The sequence below is a fragment of the Nyctereutes procyonoides genome, unplaced genomic scaffold (assembly GCF_905146905.1).
Source record: "Nyctereutes procyonoides isolate TBG_1078 unplaced genomic scaffold, NYPRO_anot_genome, whole genome shotgun sequence".
NCBI classification, from domain to species: Eukaryota; Metazoa; Chordata; class Mammalia; order Carnivora; family Canidae; genus Nyctereutes; species Nyctereutes procyonoides.
Genome location: NW_026575125.1, coordinates 82,413,382 through 82,437,038, shown reverse-complemented (window position 1 = coordinate 82,437,038; position 23,657 = coordinate 82,413,382). Strand labels below are relative to the sequence as shown.

Genomic DNA, 23,657 nt, shown 5'->3' with positions numbered 1-23,657 from the left:
ATTTGCCATTTTATATTTGTTTCTCTTTATTCCTGAAAGTTTCAAGATTCTCCTTGGTATAATTTATGTTCAGCCTAAAGAACTTCCTTCAGTATTTTATTGAGACCAGTTTTCAAATTCTCTCAAGTTTTCTTCACCTCAGAATGTCTTTATTTTGCCCTTATTCTTGAAGGATATTTTCACTGGATATAGAATTCTGGTTTGGCAGTTCTTTCAGCAATTTAATTTTTTTAAGTAAACTCTACCCTCAAAGGGGGCTTGAACTCATGACCCCAAGATCAAGAGACATGCTCTACCAACTGAGCCAGCTAGGTGTCACACTCTTTTGGCAATTTAAAGACATTCCTTTGTCTCCTGCTTTCCATCGTGTCTGATCAGAAATCTGCAGTATTTCAGATTATTATTATCATATGTATTATGTCAATTTTTTCTAGCTGCTCTCAAGATTTTTCTTTATTCGTATTGAGCAGTTTTATTATCTTCCTAGGAATGATTTTCTTTAATTTTATACAGTTTGGAGTTCACAGAGTTCTTAAATCTGTAAATTTATGTCTATGAGCAAATATTGGAAAATTTGAAGAAATTGTTCATTCAAAAATTACTTTCTGCACCAATCTCTTTTATGCTCCTTCTGTGCCTTTAATTACATAAATTTTGGACTTTCTTTGTCTTCTGATATTGCCCCAGAGATCTTGGAGGTCTCTTTAATATTTTTTCATTTTTCAGTTAGCATATATGTTTTTAATTTAAATTTTCATCTTAAAAATGTACATAGTGTGAATGATTTGATACACTTAATCCCCCAGGGTCAGGAAAAGCTGGTGGAAGTGATATCTAAGCTAATCTTAATGGGTCAATGGAATTAACCAAATGAAGAAGAGAGGGACCAACAATCGCAGGCAGGAGAATGATGTGTGAACCTGACTTTCAAGGGAGCATGGGATGTTTGGAGAAAAACAACTAGTTAGAATTGAAACATATGAAGCCAACTTGGGAATGATGAAAGATGGCGTTGGAGGAGTAAATGGAATGAATCGTGCAAGGTCTTTTATTTCAGAGTAAGCACCTTTAACTCAATCCTGAGGAAACTCTTAGGAGTAAGGATTGTCCTGAGACAACTGGAAAATGGAAAGTTTTTTTAAAAAGGTAAATTGAGTTTTTTTCTTTTTACTTTTCTGAATTTTTTCCTGTTTCTACAATGAATATGTATTACTTTTGTATTATAACTGCCTTAGTGAAATATAATTCCTATACCATACAATTCTCCAATTTGAAGTGTGCAGTCTAATGGCTTTTAGTGTATTTACAGAGTTGAGCGACCACCACTGTAATTAATTTTAGAACAAGTTCACCTCTTCCAAAAAGAAACCCTGTAGCCATTAGCAGTCACTTCCAACTTCCTCCCAGCCTTCCTCCCTTCCACTCTAGGAAACCACTAATCTACTCTCTATAGATTTGCCTATTCTAGATGTTTCACATAAATGGGATCATACAACATGTGGCCTTTCTTGGTCCGGCTTCTTTCATTCAGCATGATATTTTTAAGTTTCATCATTCATTCATGCATTCATGAATTTTTAAGATTCATATTGTAGCATGAATCAATACTTTGTTTCTTTTTATTGCCAGATAATATTCCAATGTATGGTCATACCACACTTTATTTATTCACTGACCAGTTGATGGAAATTTGAGTTGTTTCCACTTTTTGCCTATTAAGAATAATGCTGCTGTGAATATTCATGTACAGGTTTTTGTGTGGACATACGGTTTTAATTTTGTTGGGTATATATAACTAGGAATGGAATTGCTGGATCACATGGTAACTCTATGCTTAACTGAGTAACTGACAGATTATTTTCCAGAGCAGCTACACCATTTTGAATTCACACCAGCTATATATAAGGATTCCAATTTCTCCACTTCCTTGTCGATACTTGTTATCTGTCTTCTTTTTTTCAGTTTTATTGAGAAATAATAGACATATATCACTGCATACATCTGAGGTATATAACATGATGATTTGATGTTTAAGATATACAGTGTGATTTATACATATTGTGAAATGATTAGCATAATAGGTTTACTTAACATTCATAGTCTTATATACAGTAAAAAGAAAAGTATTTCTCCATGTGATGAGAACTCTTAGGAATTACTCTTTTAACAACTTTCCTTTATATTATGCTGCAGGGTTAACTATACTGTGTTGTATATCACATCCCTACTACTTATTTATCTTATAATTGGAAGTCTGTACCTTTTGACCACTTTCATCCAATTTCCCCTCCCCCAACTACTGCCTCTAGTAACCACCAATCTGATCTATTTTTCTGTTTTTAAGATTTTATTTATTCATTCATTTGAGAGAGAGAGAGAGAGAGGGAGGGAGAGAGAGAGCGAGAGAGAGAGAGCGAGCTGGGGTAGGGGGAGGAGCAAAGGGAGAGGGAGAGAGATTCCCTAGTAGACTCTATGCTGAACACAGAGTCCGATGGGGGGATTAATCTCACGACCCTGAAATCATGACCTGAACTAAAACCAAGAGTCAGATGCCCAAATGACTAAGCCACCTAGGTGTCCCTGATCTTTTTTCCAATGAGATTTGTCTTCTTCATAATTTTCATCCTAGTATGTGATGTTTCATTGTGGTTTTGATCTGCAATTCTTAGATGGAAAATAATGTTGAACATCTTTCTATGTACTTATTAGACTTTGTGCATCTTTTTTGGAAAAATACCTATTCAGATCCTTTGACCTTTTTAAATGGAATTATTTGTCCCTCTATTTTATTTTTTAAAGATTTTATTTATTTATTCATGAGAGAGACACACACACACAGAGAGGCAGAGGCATAGGCAGAGGGAGAAGCAGGCTCCATGCAGGGACCCCGATGTGGGACTCGAACCCAGGACTCCGGGATTACGCCCTGAGCCAAAGGCAGATGCTCAACCGCTGAGCCACCAAGATGTCCCTATTTGTCCTTTTATTAATAAGTTGTAAGTGTTCTTTATATATTCTGGATCTAAGTCATTTAACATATAAGTGATTTGACTTGCAAGTTTTCTCTCCCATTCTGTAGGTTGTCTTTTCTATTTCCTAATGGTGTCCTTTGAAGCACAAAAAATTTTAATTTGATGATTTTTAATTTATTTTTCTTTTGGCATGATATCTAAGAAACCATTGCCTAATCCAAGGTCACAAAATTAATGTGTATATGTTCTTAAGAGTTTTGAAGTTTTAGCTCTTATATGTAGATCTTTGATCCATTTGAATTAATTTTTGTATGTGGTGTAAGGCAAGGATACAAGTTTATCCTTTTGCATGTGGATATCCATTTGTCCTAGCTCCCATTGTTGAAAAGACTATTCTTTCCTCCAGGTGAATAGTCTAGACACTCTTTTTAAAAACGAACTGACCACAAATGTATGGGCTTATTTCTAAGATATCAATTCTATCCCATAGATCTGAAATTCTATCCTTATGCTAGTATCACACTACCTTGACTATTGTAGCTTTGTATTGAGTTTTGAAATCAGGAAGTGTGAGACTTTCAATTTAGTTCTTCTTTTTCAAAATCGTTTTGGCTATTCTGGTCTTCTTGCACTTCCATATACATTTTAGGATAAGCTTACAATTTCTGCAAAGAAACCTGCTGAGATTTTGATAAGAATTGTACTAAATTTATACATCAATTTAGTGAATGCTGCCATACTATTATAAAATAGCATTTAAATTAATATGGGACATGTATTAATTTCTAAATAAAAGTAAAACTATTATTTATTTACAAAATGATATACTACCCTCCTTGCAGGGCTTTTCTCTCAAGGAGCACCCCATATCTCCCTATAGTTGGTCCTTTAGAAACAGAAACAAAGATTTCACTGTTAGAACTGGGCCATATCAAAAAAGGGTTGGTCTAATCCCGAGAATTCTTGGTTTTGCAGACTCACTTTTCATGCAGTCTCAAGCTGGAGAAGAGTAGAGGAAAACTATCATTGATCAAGAGGATACTATTTGCCAAGTCTTGTACCCTGCATTTCTTCACAATATAGTCTCAATCAATCTTCACAACAACATTTTACATGGGTATAACTATTCCAGTTTTACAGATAAGGAAGTGCGATGCTAAGGAAGTTCACAGAATTGGATCAAACTCACAGGATTGTTAGGTGGCAGAGGTGGTATTTGAATCAAAGTTATTCTAACTTCAGAGCCTTTGATATACCCATTGCTCCCATGATCTGAGACCACTGACAGTCAGAAAGCATCTATCCAAATACCTTTCTAACCCTGTTGCTCAGACCTGGCATAGAGTCTTTTCTCCTTTCTCTGGACTCTTAGGCAATTGAGTTGTTGCCAGAAGTTCTTTTTTTTTATTTATGATAGTCACAGAGAGAGAGAGAGGCAGAGACACAGGCAGAGGGAGAAGCAGGCTCCATGCACCGGAAGCCCGACGTGGGATTCGATCCCGGGTCTCCAGGATCGCGCCCTGGGCCAAAGGCAGGCGCCAAACCGCTGCGCCACCCAGGGATCCCTGTTGCCAGAAGTTCTTTAGAGATGTTGAGTCACAAGAAAAGTTCATAGTCTGTGCCAGGTTCCTTATCCAAGTTGACCTCGCCCCTGGCAGTGTCCATCTCTCTGCAGGAGCTCTACCCAAAAGAGCATTACCTTTTATCCCAAGGCTGAACTTATAACCAAACTAACAACACTCCTACTTTTGAATTTCAGTACAGAACTTCTCAGCTAGTAAACTATTTAGGATGAAGCTCTCAGTGATAATTGTGTAAGAACATTTTACTACATAGTGGAAGATTTCTGTGTTTATAGCTCTAGGCCACTATAGTGCTATTTCCAAAAATTCTGAATACATCAAACCCATCCAGGTTATTTTTCAAGGATCATGCCTTCTCAGAGCATCAAAATAAGAGGAGAGTTAGCTTACTTTTCAGGAGGGAGGTTAACCTTCAGCAACAGGAAGGACAAATCCAAACACCCTGGAATGGGGAACACTGTATGATTCCTCTGAATGATGCTCACTGCAAAAATGTCTCCTCTTCTTCCTAATCAATTTGTGAGTTCTCAGCCTCAGAACTAATTACATCCTTGGGTTTATATATGTTTCCTATGGGATTATCATACAGGAAGAATTTAGAGTCACAAATGATAGCCAATGTTCTTCACCATTTCTTTTTTTACTTCTCAGTAGCTTAGGGGTCAGTAAGTTTGATGTCTTGATGTGACTTTCATATGTGGTTCCCATATCTCTCCAGGGATCTATAATCCAGGGTCATGGTTTCTTTTCAGGGAGTATTAGGTGACCTCTTGAACTTTAAAAAAAAAAAGATTTTATTTACATATTTGAGAGACAAAGAGAGCACTAGTGGGGGGTAAGGGCAGATGGAGAGGGAGAGGCAGACTCCCCGCTGAGCAGGGAGTCTGATGTGGGACTCTATCCGAGGACCTTAGCTGAAGGCCGAGGCTTAACTGATGAGCCACCCAGGTGCCTCAATAAGCTCTTGAACTTTGTGTGAGGACCCACATGAAGGGGATACTCTGAAGAGCAAGAGGTCCATTCTGATGGTGCCAGATAAAGGATTTAAACAGGATTATGATGTAGTCAGATTTACTTGTTAGAAAAAGCCATCTAGCAACAACGTGAATCAGAAGAATGCCAAGAGTGGAAGCTGACTGACCAGTTCCTAAGGCCTTCATTATTTATTTACCTGGATAGCTGCAATATTCCCCAGTAGTCATGAGGTAGAGAGGGTAAAAAGTAAGGGATAGTTTAAGAGATACTTAACAGAAGGAATCAAGAGAACGTGGTAACTGAGAAAATAGTAGGGAAAGTAAGATGAGGAGAAATTTAAGGATGATGCCTAGATTTCTGACTTGGGTGGTGGTAAGAAAGAGAATGTAAGGAGAGAATCTGATATGGTGAATAGGAGATAATGCATTCAGTTTGGGGCAACTTGAGTATCAAATGCTTTTGGGACACATTAGTAGAGATTTCAAGTAAGTAGATGGATTTATAATTAGAGTGTGAAGCTCAAAAAAGACATCTGGACAGGAGATAATCATTTGAGAGTTAAGGTATAGGTGAGAGCTGGAGACCTGGGTGTAAATAAAAAAAAAAAAGAAAGAATCCTGGGGGGACACTTATATGTAAAGGATTGCTAGAAGTAGGATTCTGGAAAGAGAATTGGAAATGTGACAGAGAGGTGAGGGAATGATAAGGAGAGAATGTTCACAGGACCAAGAGAAGACAGGTTTTCAAGAAGAAAGGAACAGCCAGGCCCCTAGGGTGGCTCAGTTAGTTGAACCTCTGACTCATGGTTTTGGCTCAGGTCATGATCTCAAGGCCCCAGGATCAAATCCCATATTGGGCTCCACACTCAGCACAGTCTGATTGTCCCTCTCCCTCCTCTATTTCTCCCCCCTCCCCCAACACATGCACAAGTGCATGCTCTCTATCAAATAAATAACTAAGATCTTTTTAAAAAAGAAGAAAGGAACAGTCAACATTTGCTGAGTCAGCTAAGATTTACTGAGTGCCTACTTTGTGCCTGGGGATGCCTCAAGGAATTCAAAAGAAGATACTTACCCTGCTGGAGCTTACATTCAACTAGGAAGAGTTAGGTAATGGAGAAAATAAACAAACAAATGGTAGAGTGTGAAAGAAGTTAATAGCTGTCATGGAATAAAGGACCAGGGAAAGCATATTAAGAGTTTTGGTCAGGGAAGGGCAGTTGAAATGGGGTAATCAGGGTAGGCCTCATTGAAAAGGAAATATTTGAGCAAAGACTTGAAGGAAGTGAGACACGAGATGTGGATATTTGAAGGGAGAGTTTTTCAGTTAGTTTTCCATCACAGAGGCTCTGAACCAAACACATGCTTGAAACATTTGTGGAATAGCCAAGAAACCACTGTGTGTGGATCTGAATGAGTGAAGGAGAGAACAGAATGGGATAAGATAAGATGGGGATGGTACACACAGTAGGGGCCATGGAAGTCATTAAAAGGCTCTTGTTTTTAAAAGGCATGTGGGGGGATCCCTGGGTGGCGCAGCGGTTTGGCGCCTGCCTTTGGCCCAGGGCGCGATCCTGGAGACCCGGGATCGAGTCCCACATCGGGCTTCCGGTGCATGGGGCCTGCTTCTCCCTCTGCCTGTGTCTCTGCCTCTCTCTCTGTGACTATCATAAATAAATAGAAATTTAGAAAAAAAAAAGGCATGTGGATCTTTTAGAGAGTTTTGATTTATGTTGAATGTCATGTCAAGACTACAGTTAGGCATGTAACATGCAAAAGGGTAGAGACCAGAAGACCAGTTAAGAGGCTTTTACAGCAATCCAAGCAAGAGATGAAGATGACTTGGATCAGATTGGTAGCAATGAAAGTAGGGAGAAGTGATCAGATTATATATACATACACACATTCACACACATACACGCACATGCTTACTCACAATCATGTCGTTTCTTTTTTTTTGAGAGAGAGGGAGGGAGAGAGAGAGGCAGGAAAGGGCAGAGAGAATCTTAAGCAGGCTCCATGCCCAGTGCGGAGCCAGACCTGGGGCTTCATTGAAGTATATCCTGCCACACTACCAAATTGCTGTATGAGTTCTAGCAATCTTGGGGTGGAGGCTTTTGGGTTTTCTATGTAGAGTATCATGTCATCGGTGAAGAGGGAGAGTTTGACTTCTTCTTTGCCAATTTGAATGCCTTTAATGTCTTTTTGTTGTCTGATTGCTGAGGCTAGGACTTCCAGTACTATGTTGAATAGCAGTGGTGAGAGTGGACATCCCTGTCTTGTTCCTGATCTTAGGGGAAAGGCTCCCAGTGCTTCCCCATTGAGAATGAGATTTGCTGTGGGCTTTTCGTAGATGGCTTTTAAGATGTTGAGGAATGTTCCCTCTATCCCTACACTCTGAAGAGTTTTGATCAGGAATGGATGCTGTATTTTGTCAAATGCTTTCTCTGCATCTAATGAGAGGATCATATGGTTCTTGGTTTTTCTCTTGCTGATATGATCAATCACACTGATTGTTTTATGAGTGTTGAACCAGCCTTGTGTCCCGGGAATAAATCCTACTTGGTCATGATGAATAATTTTCTTAATGTATTGTTGGATCCTATTGGCTATATCTTGTTGAGAATTTTTGCATCCATGTTCATCAGGGATATTGGTCTGTAATTCTCCTTTTTGGTGGGGTCTTTGTCTGGTTTTGGAATTAAGGTGATGCTGGCCTCATAGAACGAATTTAGAAGTACTCCATCTCTTTCTATCTTTCCAAACAGCTTTAGTAGAATAGGTATGGTTTCTTCTTTAAACGTTTGATAGAATTCCCCTGGGAAGCCATCTGTCCCTGGACTTTTGTGTCTTGGGAGGTTTTTGAGGACTGCTTCAATTTCCTCCCTGGTTATTGGCCGGTTCAGGTTTTCTATTTCTTCCTGTTCCAGTTTTGGTAGTTTGTGGCTTTCCAGGAATGCGTCCATTTCTTCTAGATTGCCTAATTTATTGGCGTAGAGCTGTTCATAATATGTTTTTAAAATCGTTTGTATTTCCTTGGTGTTGGTAGTGATCTCTCCTTTCTCATTCATGATTTTATTAATTTGAGTCTTCTCTCTCTTCTTTTTAATAAGGCTGGCTAATGGTTTATCTATCTCATTAATTCTTTCAAAGAACCAACTCCTGGTTCTGTTGATCTGTTCCACAGTTCTTCTGGTCTCGATTTCGTTGAGTTCTGCTCGAATCTTTATTAACTCTCTTCTTCTTCTGGGTGTAGGATCTATTTGCTGTTTTTTCTCTAGCTCCTTTAGGTGTAAGGTTAGCTTTTGTATTTGAGTTCTTTCCAGTTTTTGAATGGATGCTTGTATTGCGATGTATTTCCCCCTCAGGACTGCTTTTGCCGCATCCCAAAGATTTTGAACGATTGTATCTTCATTCTCATTAGTTTCCATGAATCTTTTTAATTCTTCCTTAATTTCCTGGTTGACCCTTTCATCTTTTAGCAGGATGGTCCTTAACCTCCACGTGTTTGAGGTCCTTCCAAACTTCTTGTTGTGATTTAGTTCTAATTTCAAGGCATTATGGTCTGAGAATATGCAGGGGATGGTCCCAATCTTTTGGTATCGGTTCAGACCTAATTTGTGACCCAGTATGTGGTCTATTCTGGAGAAAGTTCCATGTGCACTTGAGAAGAATGTGTATTCATTTGAGTTTGGATGTAAAGTTCTGTAGATATCTGTGAAATCCATCTGGTCCAGTGTATCATTTAAAGCTTTCGTTTCTTTGGAGATGTTGTGTTTAGAATACCTATCGAGTGTAGAAAGCACTAGATTGAAGTCACCAAGTATAAGTGTATTATTATCTAAATATGCCTTAACTTTGGTTATTAATTGTTAGATACAATAAAATTGCCTGATTTTAATTCTACAATTCAATTATGAGTCAACCATGTCTTAGATGATGCTATAACGTCTCCTGCTAAATAAACTGAAATAGCTGGGTTTTCCCTAAGAGTATTGTCTTAAGGTTTTAAGAGTATTACACAAAGTCTTTGGCAATATAAGAAGGAACTTGGTAATTAAAAAAAAAACTTGATTTCAGCCAAAGATGGATGAGGCTTGAAATACAAATGGGAGGCATGGGCTTGCTTTGCATAGCACAAGACTTTACCAATACAGAAAGTATAACTGGTTGCTATACCCACATGCAAGCCAATGGTGTTAGTGAGCAAAGATTTCTTGCTTTTGGATATAGATGGGAGAAAAATTGGGATGTTGTCACATTGTCTGCACACTTCACCAACTAGAACCAGCTGCCTGTCCTACACAGGACCAGGTCTCCAACAATGGCTACATGGTTATGGAAGAAACATTTCTCTGCATTTGGACTGCCAACCAAAATTCACTGAGTAGTGGCTACTATTGAAGATGCTTTGGTTGGCAAGAATTTTTTTAAAGTCTATTAATAATAGTTGCCATTTATTGAGTACCTACTCTATGGCCAAATAAGCATTTTGATAAGTTAACTTTCTATTCTTCACCACTTTGTGATGTATACTTTGTCCTCTTTTTAAAAAAGATTTATTTATTTATTTGAGAGAGAGAGAGAGAGTGGGGAGGGGAGAAATGGAGAGAAAATTGCAAGCAAACTTTCCCCACTGAGGGCAGAGCCAAAGTGGGGCTTAATCCCATGACCCTGAGATCATGACTTGAGCCAAAATCAAGTGGCTTAACTGACTTAGCCACCCAGGTGCCCCTATTTTTGTCCTCTTATAATTGAACTTAATGCTTAGAGAGAAGTGAAATGTAGTTCTAGCTCTGAAACCACTGAAGCCTCAACTCCTTATCCCATATGAGCCTAAGGGGGATCCATCATTTAATGAATTTAAGTGAATTGACAGCACATGATTGAGTCTTGCTGAAGCAAGAGAACGAGGTAGTGGGAGCCAGGATGGAGCACTTTGGGTACTGGATTATGATTCTACTAGGTATGATGATTTTACTCTTGTTATTTTATTTTTGGTGGGAAATCCTGCTGCTCAGAGACTTCTTCTATGGGGGAGGAAGTAGGTGGTATGAAGATTTAGGAAGCTGATAAAATATGGAGCTAGATTGAAATGGAAGCTATTGGAAATACACAGCTTGGTCCCCCACAGCATTTTGCAGCCAACTTAAATGGAACTAGCACCAATGCAATGTTAGAATGCGATGACAGGAGGTACATGAAGGGTGCTGAGCGATGTTGCAGAATGTGGGCCATGTTGGTGAGCCCAAAACGATTGCCCTTTCAGGGCAGAAAGAAGAAAAAATGGGGTAAACCTATCACAGTGTGCCACAGTGTATACCCCAGCCAATAAGTAATTAAGGGAAAGCCACTGGACCACTGTCCATATGTTGGCAGGCAAAGTAAAGACTCTTCTGGGCAGAGCTCATTCCTTTACCCACTAGATACTTAGAGGCTCAAGAGCCAAACTTGTTCTTGGCCTGGCTCCTGTAGCTGCAGGTGCCAGCTCAGTTGCAAACAAGTACCGTGACAATGACGAGGAACAACAAGATTGGAAACTATTCATTATATGGCGATGGAGGAGGGGGCAGAAGGCTCCTTCGATTGTGATGCCAAAATGGCAAAGGAAATGTTGGTGGTAAACCCGAGGACCTGAGGAAGACTGAAATGGGTACATGGCATCTTACAAATCATTAAACCTGTGACCATGTGCTGAGCCTCACCTTTACCATAAGAGGAATAATGATTTCTGGAAGGTTAGAGAGAATGCAATGGCCCAGCACAACCAACACTGTGCCCTGCATAGTATAGCTATTAGTGCAGGTGACATCAAGGATTGGGCTTCTTTAATAACCTATAAAATGCTATTGTTGAGATACCATTTAAAGGACGGCCTAAAGTAGGTGTTTATAACCCTCAAACTTATACAAATAATGAGTTAGGAAAGATCACAGGAGCGTACCATGGAGCTAAATAAAAAAAAGGTTTCATTGTTCCTGGAATGCCTTTGCTACTCTTATGAACAGGAATAAAAGGCAAATGTTCTAGATTATAGATATTTATCCTGATACCATAGGCTAGCTCTGATCTTGATACACATGCCTGTGTCTTTGGTAAACACATGAGTCTAAGTAGAATCTATGTAATCTATGTAATTCTGCCATTTTTTTTTCAGGTTCATCTCTGTTTATTGTTTTCAAAACAAAACTAAAAATCACCACTCAAAATGTTTGAGAAGAGTGCTCAGCTCCATCACAGTTAAAAGCTTTATGTTATTTGCAGCCAGAGCATCGAGGACTGGTGGTCACCAACGGGAACTTCCGGCGTGGCCCAGACAGGGCCTGGGGCCTGGGACGGCCGCTCCCGCCCCGGGAGCCCCAGCTCGGTCCTCTGCAAGCGCCATCCAGGGGCACCCACAGCGGACAAGGACAGCTCAGCACCCACCGGGCTTGCCAGTTGCCCATCCGGCACCTCCCTCCCCCTCCAGAGGTCCCAAAACGTCCACAAACAAAGGCGTCAGGCAGGTGGAAGCCCAGGTGCTAGTGCTGTCAGGCTGAAGGCCAAACCGCAGCTGGGCCGCCTGCATGTTCTAGAAGGGGGAGCTCCCGGCTCCGGGCTCAGAGGCGGAGGAAGAGATCTGGTGCCATCATCGCTCGTGCTTAATGTTGGCTTCGCTTTGCTCCAAGGTGACCCCGTTGCCATTTCGAGGGCCTTCCTTCTTGCTCCAATCCCTTTCAGTGTAAAACTCAGCTAGCACGGGGCAGTGCTCAGAGGCCACTCCACCCCAGGACCAGTTATCTGGAATCCAGGGGTTCGTGAGGCCTTCTCTCACGACAGCCCAGTGACCTGTGAATTCAATTCCACGGAATTGAAAAATTCATGAAGGTAGCTTCTTGCATGAACCTCTTAAGACTGTCTCCCAATGTGGGAGATAAAAAATTGTATTGTTCAGGATTTGGTAATATGGGCCTGCATACTAATGAGCATTTATATCATTTTGAAATTAGATGGGCTGGTGTTGGTAAGATTGATGGTAACATATGAAATTCAGATAGTATTTGTCCGAGAGAGTTTGAAGACTCTAAATGACGAATGAACAAGATTGGACAAGACTGTCTTTTCCACAGTTGGGTCCTATGAAAGAAATGCCCTGAAAGCAGATTATGACACACACACTTCTGCTTCAGGTAAAAAATAAAATAATTTACCAAGCACAACACACCCAATATCAGAAAAGAATCATTGCTGAGGGCAGTGATGGACTGATAACACTAGGGATAAAGATCTTCCTGAAGGGAAATAGTTTGGTAATCCCTGCTCTCTACTTGAATGCTAGGGGAGTAACTGTATCACTTAAGTGATTAAAAAGTTTTTTGAATTATGTCACACAACCACTTAAACATGAACAGGATTTAAACTACCATTTGCTAATGTCTGCTCAAAGAGTTTAGAAAGAAAATGTGGAAAAACAGTGGGGCTAATCATTTGTGCCTCTTGCAGGGTTTCAGGACACGAGCCTTATTCTGTAGTATGGCACTGCAGGAACATCACACATACACACACACACACACACACACACACCCCATATTTTAAAGCACGGCTATTCAGTTTTACCTACTGTAAAATTAAACATTGTTTCTTGTTATGAATTTTATTCTCATGTGACACCATAGGCTGATGAGCCAACTGATGCCCACGGGGAAGAACTCATAAGCAATGATATCTGAGTTCCCTGCTTCCCTGGTGAGGCCTCAGAAGTGCCTGAAGAAAGAGTGGGAAGTCCTACTACCCAAAGTGAAATTAAATGAGGGAGGAACTTCTTGATACAAGGTGAATGGTCATTGGCGGTGGAAGTGGGCTGGGGTATGATATCCAGCTGGCATCCTATCTCCTTGCCATGACCTCTGAAATGTCATGATGGAGGTATCGTGGAGTCCATTGTTTTTCTTATCGGAAATTTTTATCAAGATCACTGAAGATTCACACGCAGTTGTAAGAACTAATGTAGAGAGATTCTGTGCACCCTTTACCCCACCCCGCCAATGGTAACAGAGTCTGTTTGTTGCTTCTTACTTCATGGAATGTATATCCCTAGGAAATAGGACAAGAATACTGTAGTTAAAACATGAAAGTGTATGTATAATGGGGCCAAACTGCCAATTTCCTTTTCACTCCAAGGTGGGTTGTTTGGGAGAACATGGAGAACTTACAAGTGCTGTTCCCTGTAAAAACTGTGACTCTGAGCTATTCCATGTAACACCAGATGGAGTCCCTGGTCTGAGTTACTTAGTGGCAGAATTCACATGACATTTTCTGCACTGCTTACAAGGCTGGGCATTTCCCTGTGAGCTAGGCAAAATGGCTAGTGTCAAGGGGGTGGGCAGGAAGGAAGGTAACAGAAGACAGAAGTACCAGCTCGTTGATGTTTGTCATTTTTATTTGCAATACTTTAGGTCCAAGTTTCAAACTGCAATATTTTTACACTCAAGACACAGTCATGCACAATCCATAATTCAATTTTCTATTGCTTCAACCACAATTTAAAATAACAATATTGGAAACAAAAGTTTAAAAAAAATCAGAAGCTGAGGTCAGAAGGATGGAACCATACCATCAGCAGGTCTACGAAAGAAATAACTTACTGAAAAAACTCAAACAAACAAAAAGACCATAAATACCTTTAATCCAAAGTTACAGAAGAATTTCACTACACATGGGTTTTACAGGAAACACATTTTAACAAAAGTGATGCACAACCAAATGAGATACAATTCTGATAAAAAATGAAAATATAGATCCTCCTCAACTTGTTTTGTCTGGATATCATGAGTACAATCCCAGTAGATGTCAGCACCTTGTGATCTGACTCCTCCTGGCTGATGTACTGAGACTTAAAACTCAACCCACTAATGGTTATAGGATTCTGTGAAAGGTCTTATCACTAATGAATATAATATATGCGGGTCCATAAAGCACACCACACACAAGCACACATACTCAACTTGAATTTCACACTCAGGGCTAGTTGGCACTCTGTTAAAAGGCAGGGCATCGGGACTAAGTGACTTCCAGTTTACACCCTCTTTCCAGCAGTCTACTCATAAACTGGCCGCTCACTGTGGGAGTTGTCATCAGAAATGCTATCTTTGGTTCCCAACAAGTGGATGTGTCAACATTCCTTGATGCTAATAGCACATACTTACTTTTTCACTTCTTTGTCTGCAACCTACAAGGGCTTATGTCTGCTCTTACTAGTCCTAGCCATTGAAATGCATGGGTTCTGCCATCTTGTGCCATTTACAAAGTAAAGTCTATAAACCCAACATCACTTTGTAGGAAAGGAAAGGCCCAAACATCGTTCTGTTCTAGCAAGTGTGACAGTGTATTTCTGTTCTAGTAGCAAATATTGGCCACAGCTTAATGAAAACCAGACTTCACATACAGAGCATATGGAAAATAAAAACTGGGAACACATCACAGAAAAAGGACATTAAAACAACAATGAAACAAAACGCGAGGATTGGGAAGGCTGCCATAAGTTTTATCAACATTCCCTAGTGTTATTTTCATTTACTTAAGGTTTTTTTCTTCCCCCATCATCTTACATATTTCTACAGTTTAACGGCAACATAAGAAACCCAGGCTTAAGCATGCAATATTTGCCATCAATCACTTTAGCAGGTTGAATTTGCAAGGCAACCTATAGTACCACAGAATGATAGAACTTTTGGAAAGACCTTGGAGGTCATCTGGTCCAATAGCCTTATTTTACAGATGAAGGAACAGCCATGAGAAGGTTAAGTGGCTTGCCCAAGGCCACAAACGAAGTGAGAAACAGAGCCTATGTTAGAATCCAGGTCTCCTTACTCCTAGGCTGGTCCTCCTTCCACCACGTCTGCTTGCTTCTTTATAACTCCTGCTGACTTCCTCTTAGGTACTAAATCAGGTGAACACAATACTTCCCTCAACTGCTGGTAGGTATTATGGGGCAGCATTCACCTGACAGCAGCTTCCAAAGGAGACTCTGACAGCCTCAACCTGTTTCTATCAGTTTATCCTACAAGTATGACTGTATTACGTGGCAGTAAATGCTATTTGTACGGTAGTATTCTTGCACATAGACGTGTGCACGTGGAGGTGACAGCTCCGTTCCCGCATTTGCAGATTCAGTTAGAGATTGTTTAATAATAAACAGACATTCTCAATGCATGAGGAGTTGGGTGATATTCATTTGGCCACTACAGGAGTGTGGGATCAGGAAAGGAGTGACAAAATTAAAGCTAACCAACAGAAAGATGATATCAGAAGCAAATCTCTTATGAAAAATTCTTTCTTAGGGAAAAATATTTCCACTGTTTCCAAGGTACCATTTATTTCCTTCCCAAGCCACATGCAAATATGTTCAGAATTGTGTGTTAAGTTCACTCGAAATCCCCGGCCTATTAGACCATCAATTTACAAATGCTGAGTTGTGGTCCTCTTGCTCAGAGGCTGGGAGAAGCTTGTGTCACTGGCCATGCCTGTGTTTAACTGAATATTAACTGCGAGTAGCGCAGAGAAGGACCATGAGATTTGACCGGGGATGGCAGGGATAAAACTCTCATTAAGTATTATTTTCACATTGAGAATGGCAATGAAAAGTGGGTTCTCTCAGTATAAGGTCTGCTCTTGGGGAAACTGAGTCACATCTGAGCCCACTGCATTATAAAACTCATCATCTAAAATTTCTTTGGTGGTTAGAGGAAAATTTTTCTCTCTTGGTACTCCCCCTTTGCCCTTTAAAAATGACAGTAGTTACTGCAATCAACCTATCATCAGGCAGCACAGAATGCACATGGAGGCCATCTCCAGCCAAAGCGAATAGGAGCTAAAGACCAATAGGCAAAGGCAGTTCTAAATATTTGTCTTTATGTTTTCATAGTCGGCTTTTAATCGCAAGTCCTAACTTCTACTGAAATAAAAGGGACTTGTCTACTCATCACTAAAAGGAGAATTGTATCTGAATGATATAACATCTGGTGGAACAAGGACACAGTGGAAGTTGGGGGGAGTCCTCCTTCTGTTCTTCTAAAACTCAACCTGAAAATTTGCTAAAATGAGCCAGAAAGGTGATACCTGAACATCACCCCATCCAATCTAAAGTGACCAAAACATAAACCTCTGCACCATGTCAAAGCAGAGGGCAGCCAATTTTAAAGCAGAAGGATGTGTCTGGAGATCTAATAGTGACATCTCCCTAGCTTCCACTTAGAGATAATAGTCTGCTAAGAAAGCATGTGCCATACCCGAGCGTGTGCCAACCTCAGCACCCAGGCAAATATAAAGCCTATGGAATAATTGTAACTAGCAAATATCTGTGCCCTGCATGCTCTGGGCTCTGGTCAGAAGACATCTGCTTCTGGCGTCTTTTCTATGTTTCTACAGTCCCCTTTCCAATGTTTATTTATTATAAAGCAATATTATAACAGTATCAAAGAAAATTTTTAAAGGAAATTTTTTTTGCATAATCCCACCACTGTAACACAACTGATTTCAACAATCAGTGTTCCCAGTCTTTGTCCATTATGCACACTTATTTTTCCATAGTTGTAATCTCTCTTTGTGTTATTTAAAAGTGATTTGATAGATTCTCTCTGAGAACTGGCAGCCTCACTAGAAATAAACACGCCACTGCGCAAAGGAATATAGTTATTTACACGATCTTTGAGTGGAGAAATATCCTTTATAGACAAACATCTCAAACTATCAAAACAGTTATACAGACGACAGGAAGCAATTTCATATTTCTTTTTCTTTTAGCAATGGAATGTGCTTCACAGGGGAGGGATGGATGTGTGGGATTAGGTGGTTAAACTCAACATCGGGGTGCAATTCACAAGCCTGAAGAAATCTGAGTAACACAATTAAAGAATAAATACTTGAGTTAAATCTTCTTACATGACTTGGCCATCCAGTAGCCAAAACAGAACATGGACACACAAATATTTACAATGACACGTAGACGAGATCAGCAAGAACGAAGTCATTACCCAACATGGTGACTGATTTGGGGGGATTGTGTCATCCAAAAATCCTCATGGGATTATGACAACGCACCGGATCCTTGCTACAACATTAATGTTTTCTTCTCTCTTAAATAAATAATCTCTACTGTGCTTCTTACCCTTCCCTGACTTTCCCTCTGCCCCATCCCTATTTCAGGACATTTTGCCATCAACACTCCACAACGTGCCTTCATTATTTCTGGGCACACTAACAATTTTAAGGATCTGGATAGATTCATCTGTGTCAAGATGAGCTTTAAAAAAATCCAGAGAAAGGGAATAAACGACCACCTGGAGTCCAAGTTGTTCAAGTGTACCCAATGTGAATCCTTCAGCATCATTTTGGCAGGAGAAACAGCTTCTTGCTAATACTTATTAGAAATATACATAACTCTCCAACGTGGGGGAGGGGTTTTAGAAGCTATTCTCATTTTAAAATGTACATAGATATAAATTTGTAAGAGTAAAGCCTACTGCACTATATTACCATAAAATCTTGGTACAATGTGGGTGCGGGGAAGAAGTACCTGGCTCCTCATTGGTAATATGCAGAACCGAAAGCATAAAAGAGCAACCATTTTTCTGTCTACAGTGATCTCAGGATCACTGCTCCAGGTCTCTCCCCACCCAAAAGGCCTTTAAGACATATAAGAGACGCTAATCAACAACTAGGGCTTCCCAACCAGCTTTGTGATTCTCTCCACTGGCAGGGGCATAGTTAGTGTACTGAATTCTACTCACACCCCAGGTATTATTTCATTGAATTCCCTGGCACTATGAATGAAACATTAAAAAAAGAACATTTAACTTTAAGTGTTCTCTCTCTCTCTCTCTCTCTCTCTCTCTCTCTCTCTCTCTCATTAGAACAGTGTGGCTTTCAAAATTTCAGGCCCAACCACCTTTTTGCCAAGTATAACACAGCATGCTTCAAATGAATGTAACCATTTGATCTTCTTTTTGCATGTGTTGTTTTATCTCACTGTGGGTATTTTCTAGGGGGTCAAGCCCTCCCAAAGTTTTATTTCTATAGTCAAAGAAAACAATAGGAAAATAGGAAATCCACCAGTGGTGCCATTTCCTAAACATAAACACATGCACTATATGGTTAGCAGAAACTCTCTAAAGAAAGTGCTTGCCTTTTAAGGAACAGATGGATGGTTAAATGGACAGATGTACCTTGGCAGAGAAGAGAGGCTCGGGCCACCGATCTCTTTCTCCTTCTTGCTGAATGTAGGTATGTAACATATTGAGAATCTGAATAGAACCTATCAAGAAGCCTTCTATCGAACAGATTGTTTCTCAAAGGCATGGAGAAACCACTTTACAGAGTTTATGAAACTGACAATACATTTGAAAGAGAAGCATACCCATTTTTTCTACACAGACACCCTCCAGATATTTTTCTACTCTAGAAGATTCAGGAAGTGCCAACTGTTGAATTGTTAAGAAGTAGCTACATGATTGGGCTGATACTTCTTGGGATATGATCACAAACCCTAATTATTTTTATTTATTTTTTTCCTAATTATTTTTCACTGGAAAATTTCCAGATCTTTCTGAATGCAGTTTTGGAATTCAAAAGCTGAAAGGACAAAGTCTGACCATACTATATCCTGCAACAGAAATTGATGAGACAGAGGGAAAATGGGAACAAGTACTTAGAGCCAAATGTTGATTGGGATGTAGTTGTCATGGATCCCTTGTTTCTGACAGGTTTGGATGCTTAGAAATATCTCTGTTCCCCAGTTCTTTTAAGAAATTTAAAAAATGTTATAACTTGTCATATGATTCTGATCGTAAGCAAATTTTGGCTAAGGGGTCTGTTTCCTCCAAAGGTGCCTATTTCACAAGCAAAAGAGAGGATTAAGTTAGGTCTCCTGATCTTTGTTTCCTTCTGTCCACCAAAGATCTGTGTCACACACTCATCTTGCTTCCCTTTTGGCTCTCAGAGAAAGTCCCATCTTTGTCTAAGAATGGTTTCTCCCGTTGGGATTTCCTAGGTTGAGGACCTGGACCCACCCAATGGGAGTACCACCACTTTCAATGTGTCCTTTGTCAGGCGCCATGAAGATGAATGAGCCAGTTTCTAGAAATGATACATCAACTACCTCTGAAGCATCGTTGTGAAAATGTGACAGGATTTCACCATTTGAGCTTTATTTAGATAGACGGTTTTGAAAAGCCCTTCCTGAACACACATATTCCTCTCTGCTTTTGGAAAAATGCCTTAAAAGAAACCTTTTCCAATACAAATGCAGAAAAAAAAGGCACACAAACCAAGCCACCACTATAGAAGAAGAATAAAAAATTGCAACTCTATTAGGGCATGGACTTCCACATGTTCGCACAGTACTTGCTCTGGGGTAATTTTTGTTTCGTTTTGTTTTTGTGTTTTTTGTGTGTGGTTTTTTGTGTTTTACTTTCTTTTTTTTTTCTTTTTAAAAAAAATTTTTCGACATCTTTTTTTTTCCCCCTGGACATCTAATGACAATGCAAGTGAAAAACATCACATTGGGCAAGGAGTTTTGAAGGAGGTTCGAATGCAAGAGGGACTATTCTCTAACTTAAAAACGAACACGACACTATGAAGAGGGAGTGTGCATCTTTGAGAAACCTCTTTTTCTTCAAAGTGAATGCACAAAATGAGGGGATTCACTACTGGCTCTTTCGCTTCACGGTAGAAGTGACCACTTTCTGGCCACGTCGACATTGCTGCCCTGGTCGGGCTGCGATTCGGGCTTACAAATAAATTACATAATCTGAGGGAGTAGGAAAAAGGCTTATAAGAAGTTTCTATTCATTTGAAAGTTAAAGATCCCCACCCCCTTTGACTGTATTTTCTTCCATGTTTCCTGCAGCAGAGTATCAGTTCAGTCTTACTCAGGAGGGAGATGCTGTGGGGTAAGGCTCGCAGTCCTAGCGGCTGCTGTTCTTAATCGCTTCCTTTGCAGCAATAATCAGAGGAGTCAGGCTGGAGAGAGGCTTGGCTAATTTTAAAAACGGATGCTGCAAAAGGAGGGGGAAAAAGAAGAGGAATTACTGGAATCCTTTCCTCCAACAGGTATATCACCTTACATTCTCAAGCAGCCCTTTTTCATTCAAATGTGTACCTTGAGCAGCCAATTAAACACAACTTGATTAAAAATGGTGCCAACTTTTGGCCTTCAGATGTCCTTGTCATTCGGTGTCATGAAATCCTCTGGCCGCTGACTGGCAGAGCCAGGAACTCAGAGTAGGGGTCACTATGTTTGTAAACAGTCTCATTTTCTGATTTTCTCAAACAAATGCATTTATCTGGAGCAGCTCTTGTGCTTGAAAACGTGTCTTTGGTGGCCTCTGACCCTGAAGCCAATGGTTTCTCAACTGCTAAACCCGGTAGCTGCACCTCCACCATTTCTCTTTTGGCTCCTCTGCAGTACTTAATGTAAATGGATATCCCTTCCTTTTCTGAAATGTTTTCCTCATTGGGGGCCTGTAATATTCTCCCATCCTGGTTCTTTTCCACATGTATGCTCACCGACTCCTCCCCTTCTATCTTCTTCCCTGCTTCCCTTTCCTCTTCCCACCTCCCAGATCCCAGCACTCAGTACTCATTATGTTCTTTTTCTAACTTAATTCCTCTGAGAGCTCACTTTCTTTCATGGTTTGGACCTTTCATCAGCTTTATGGGGATGACTCCCAAACCAATATGGTGTGACCTGATCTCTTCCCTGAAGTCTGCTCCTATTTCTCCAATTGCCTGCTGGGTATTTCCTTCTGAATGTCCTTCTGTCCTCTTGAGTCCAACATTTAAAGAGCTATGTTAAAAAGTCTCCCAAATAGGGTACTCTTGTGTGATGTAAGCTGCAGATGCTTTGGAATCTGTGCACCTACGTTCAAGTCTCTCCTCTGCTTATTATAATGGTTAGGTGAGGTAAATAAGTGACAGTTCCTTGTAAACTACACAGAGGCAAAGAAATGTTAACCAGTGTATTATCCTTCATCATTTCTGCTTTTCCTACATGCTGCCATTGGTTTGATATTCTGAAATTACTTTTGTCTTCTTCTCTCTTATATTCTACATGTAAGCAGCTACCAAGTCCTTTCTTCTCAATGCCTTCTACCATTATCTCTTGCCTTCCCTGCTTCAGGGCTAATCACCAAACCCTCAACTATAACCATAAATTCTCCCTGATGTTCCTGCTCCCATTTTTTCCTGTTGCTAATTCTTATTGCATACCACCAGATTCACCTTCCTAAGCAAAACTATCACCATGTGTTGCTCAGATATGGTCAGGGTTTCACCACTGGCTATAGCCCCAATTCTATAGCCTGGTGTTCAAGGCCCTCTATGGCCCTATCTCTTACAGCCTCTTGACTGGATGTGTTTACTTCGGCTGTCTGCTTTATTTTCTGTTCACTTAAACTTTGCCTTCATGGCTTTGCTCACACTATAATCCTTCCATCTGAAATCCCTTCCCCTGTTTACCTCAACCAGTTAAACCTGCTCTGTCCTTCAAGACTCAGAACAACTCTTTCCCATTTGCAGATAGGTTCTGATCACCACAACCCATAGGAACATTTCTCTAATCAACCATGGCATTTATTGTTTGAATAGCCACTTGGTTTGAATGAGTCTTTAAAACACCCTGTGGTTATTTTTGCCACATACCCAAGGACATTATAAACTTTTGGAGAGTAGGAATCATGCCTCTAAGGTCTGTATCACCCACTGTAGTGAGCCTTGCAAATAGAAGTTGCTCAAAAATATATCAATCGATGGACAGAGACTTGACTTGGGCCATACAGAAATACACATAAATACTGAAGACCTGTGTCTTTTCTCAAGCCTTCTGGGTGTGTGTGTGTGTGTGTGTGTGTGTAGGGGGGTGAATGTCATGCATCCCTCTCTTTTCTAGCCCCTGATATGGGCAGTTATAGGCTAGAGTCAGAGAATAGCATTATATGGACTTCAGGCAATATGCAGGATATTGGTAATGTGTAAAATGAAAAGAGGCAACAAATAAATGATTCAATTTAGACTCCAAATATAGTTTTGCGTTACTTATCTGACTGCTTTAGATCAAAGAACTGTCGGGGAAGGAAGTAACTAGGTAGCTGAGTTAATGATCTACCTAGCTGTATAGCTACATTGAGAACCTGTCTCATCACTTATCCTTGGAATGAGTATCAGGATGTGTACGTGGGTGGTGGGAGGGGGTGAAGAGATGTGGGAGCGAGGCACTCCAAAGTTCAGGTTTTTCATCTGTAATTTGAAACTGGGTTAAATAGAGGATTACCAAAGAACCATTGCAGATTTGAAATTCTAAACCCTAGGGAAGCCTGTGAAATGCTCACAGCAGAAAAGGGAGGTGTAGCCTCTTTGATTCCTGGAAATCAGTTTATCCCAGGTGTGATTTGGGTTGGGGTGGGGTATTTTGACTAGGGTGTAGCTCTCCATCTCTGGAGGGGGGTTCAGGAGCAATAGGAATTATTTTCTTTCTTTCTTTTTTGCCTGGAGCAGACTGAGTCTGTGGGTACCACACTAGATAACCAAATGTTGCACCTTTTGTTTAACTGGATTAAGTGTTCAAAGTCACTTTTCTTAGATGTTACAGGGCTTGATACACGTCCCGGAGGAACAGTCCTCAGCACTGAAGTTGTATGTGTAGTCCCAGGCATGTGTTACTTTATCAATAGAAGTATATATTTTTGTCTCTAAATCCGTTTGTATGTTTGTGTGGGGGAGAGTCAGACAATCTAGGGCTCAGATCTCAGTTCTGTCACTCGATGGCTGTGTAAAACACAATTTCTTCATCTGTAACAGGAGATAATCACACCTACCCTATAGAGTTGTTTAAAGAATTCAATGAGATAATGTGTGTAAAGAATGTGGTCCACCATTGGTACTAATGATCATCAGATAGACTAATCCCTGAGAGCCATGAAAAGGACAAATGGTTACAGAGGCACTCACCACTGGATGGTACTCACCCAGGCAAGCAGGTGCCTGCCATTTGGCATCACAAGCAAAGGGGCTTTGACCAGTAAAGCATTAGAGTAGCAAATGCCATGGAAATAATTGCATAGTTATGTAGAGAATTACCTCCGGCCAAGAGCACC

The 23,657-nt window shown here is 40.3% G+C and overlaps 1 protein-coding gene across 11 annotated transcripts in view; it reads right to left on the bottom strand.

Moving 5' to 3' along the window:
- Window positions 1-13,930: 13,930 nt before the first annotated feature.
- PAK3 (p21 (RAC1) activated kinase 3) overlaps window positions 13,931-23,657 on the bottom strand; it is a 263,749-nt gene continuing 254,022 nt past the window's right edge. For 9 of the 11 annotated variants that reach the window (XM_055337745.1, XM_055337742.1, XM_055337741.1 and 6 more), the window contains one exon: window positions 13,931-23,656. In XM_055337745.1, the coding sequence (XP_055193720.1) occupies window positions 23,558-23,656 (99 nt within the window). In that variant the 3' untranslated portion in view covers window positions 13,931-23,557. The remainder of the gene's footprint in view (window position 23,657) is intronic. The other 2 variants (XM_055337744.1, XM_055337751.1) reach the window with 2 other exon arrangements.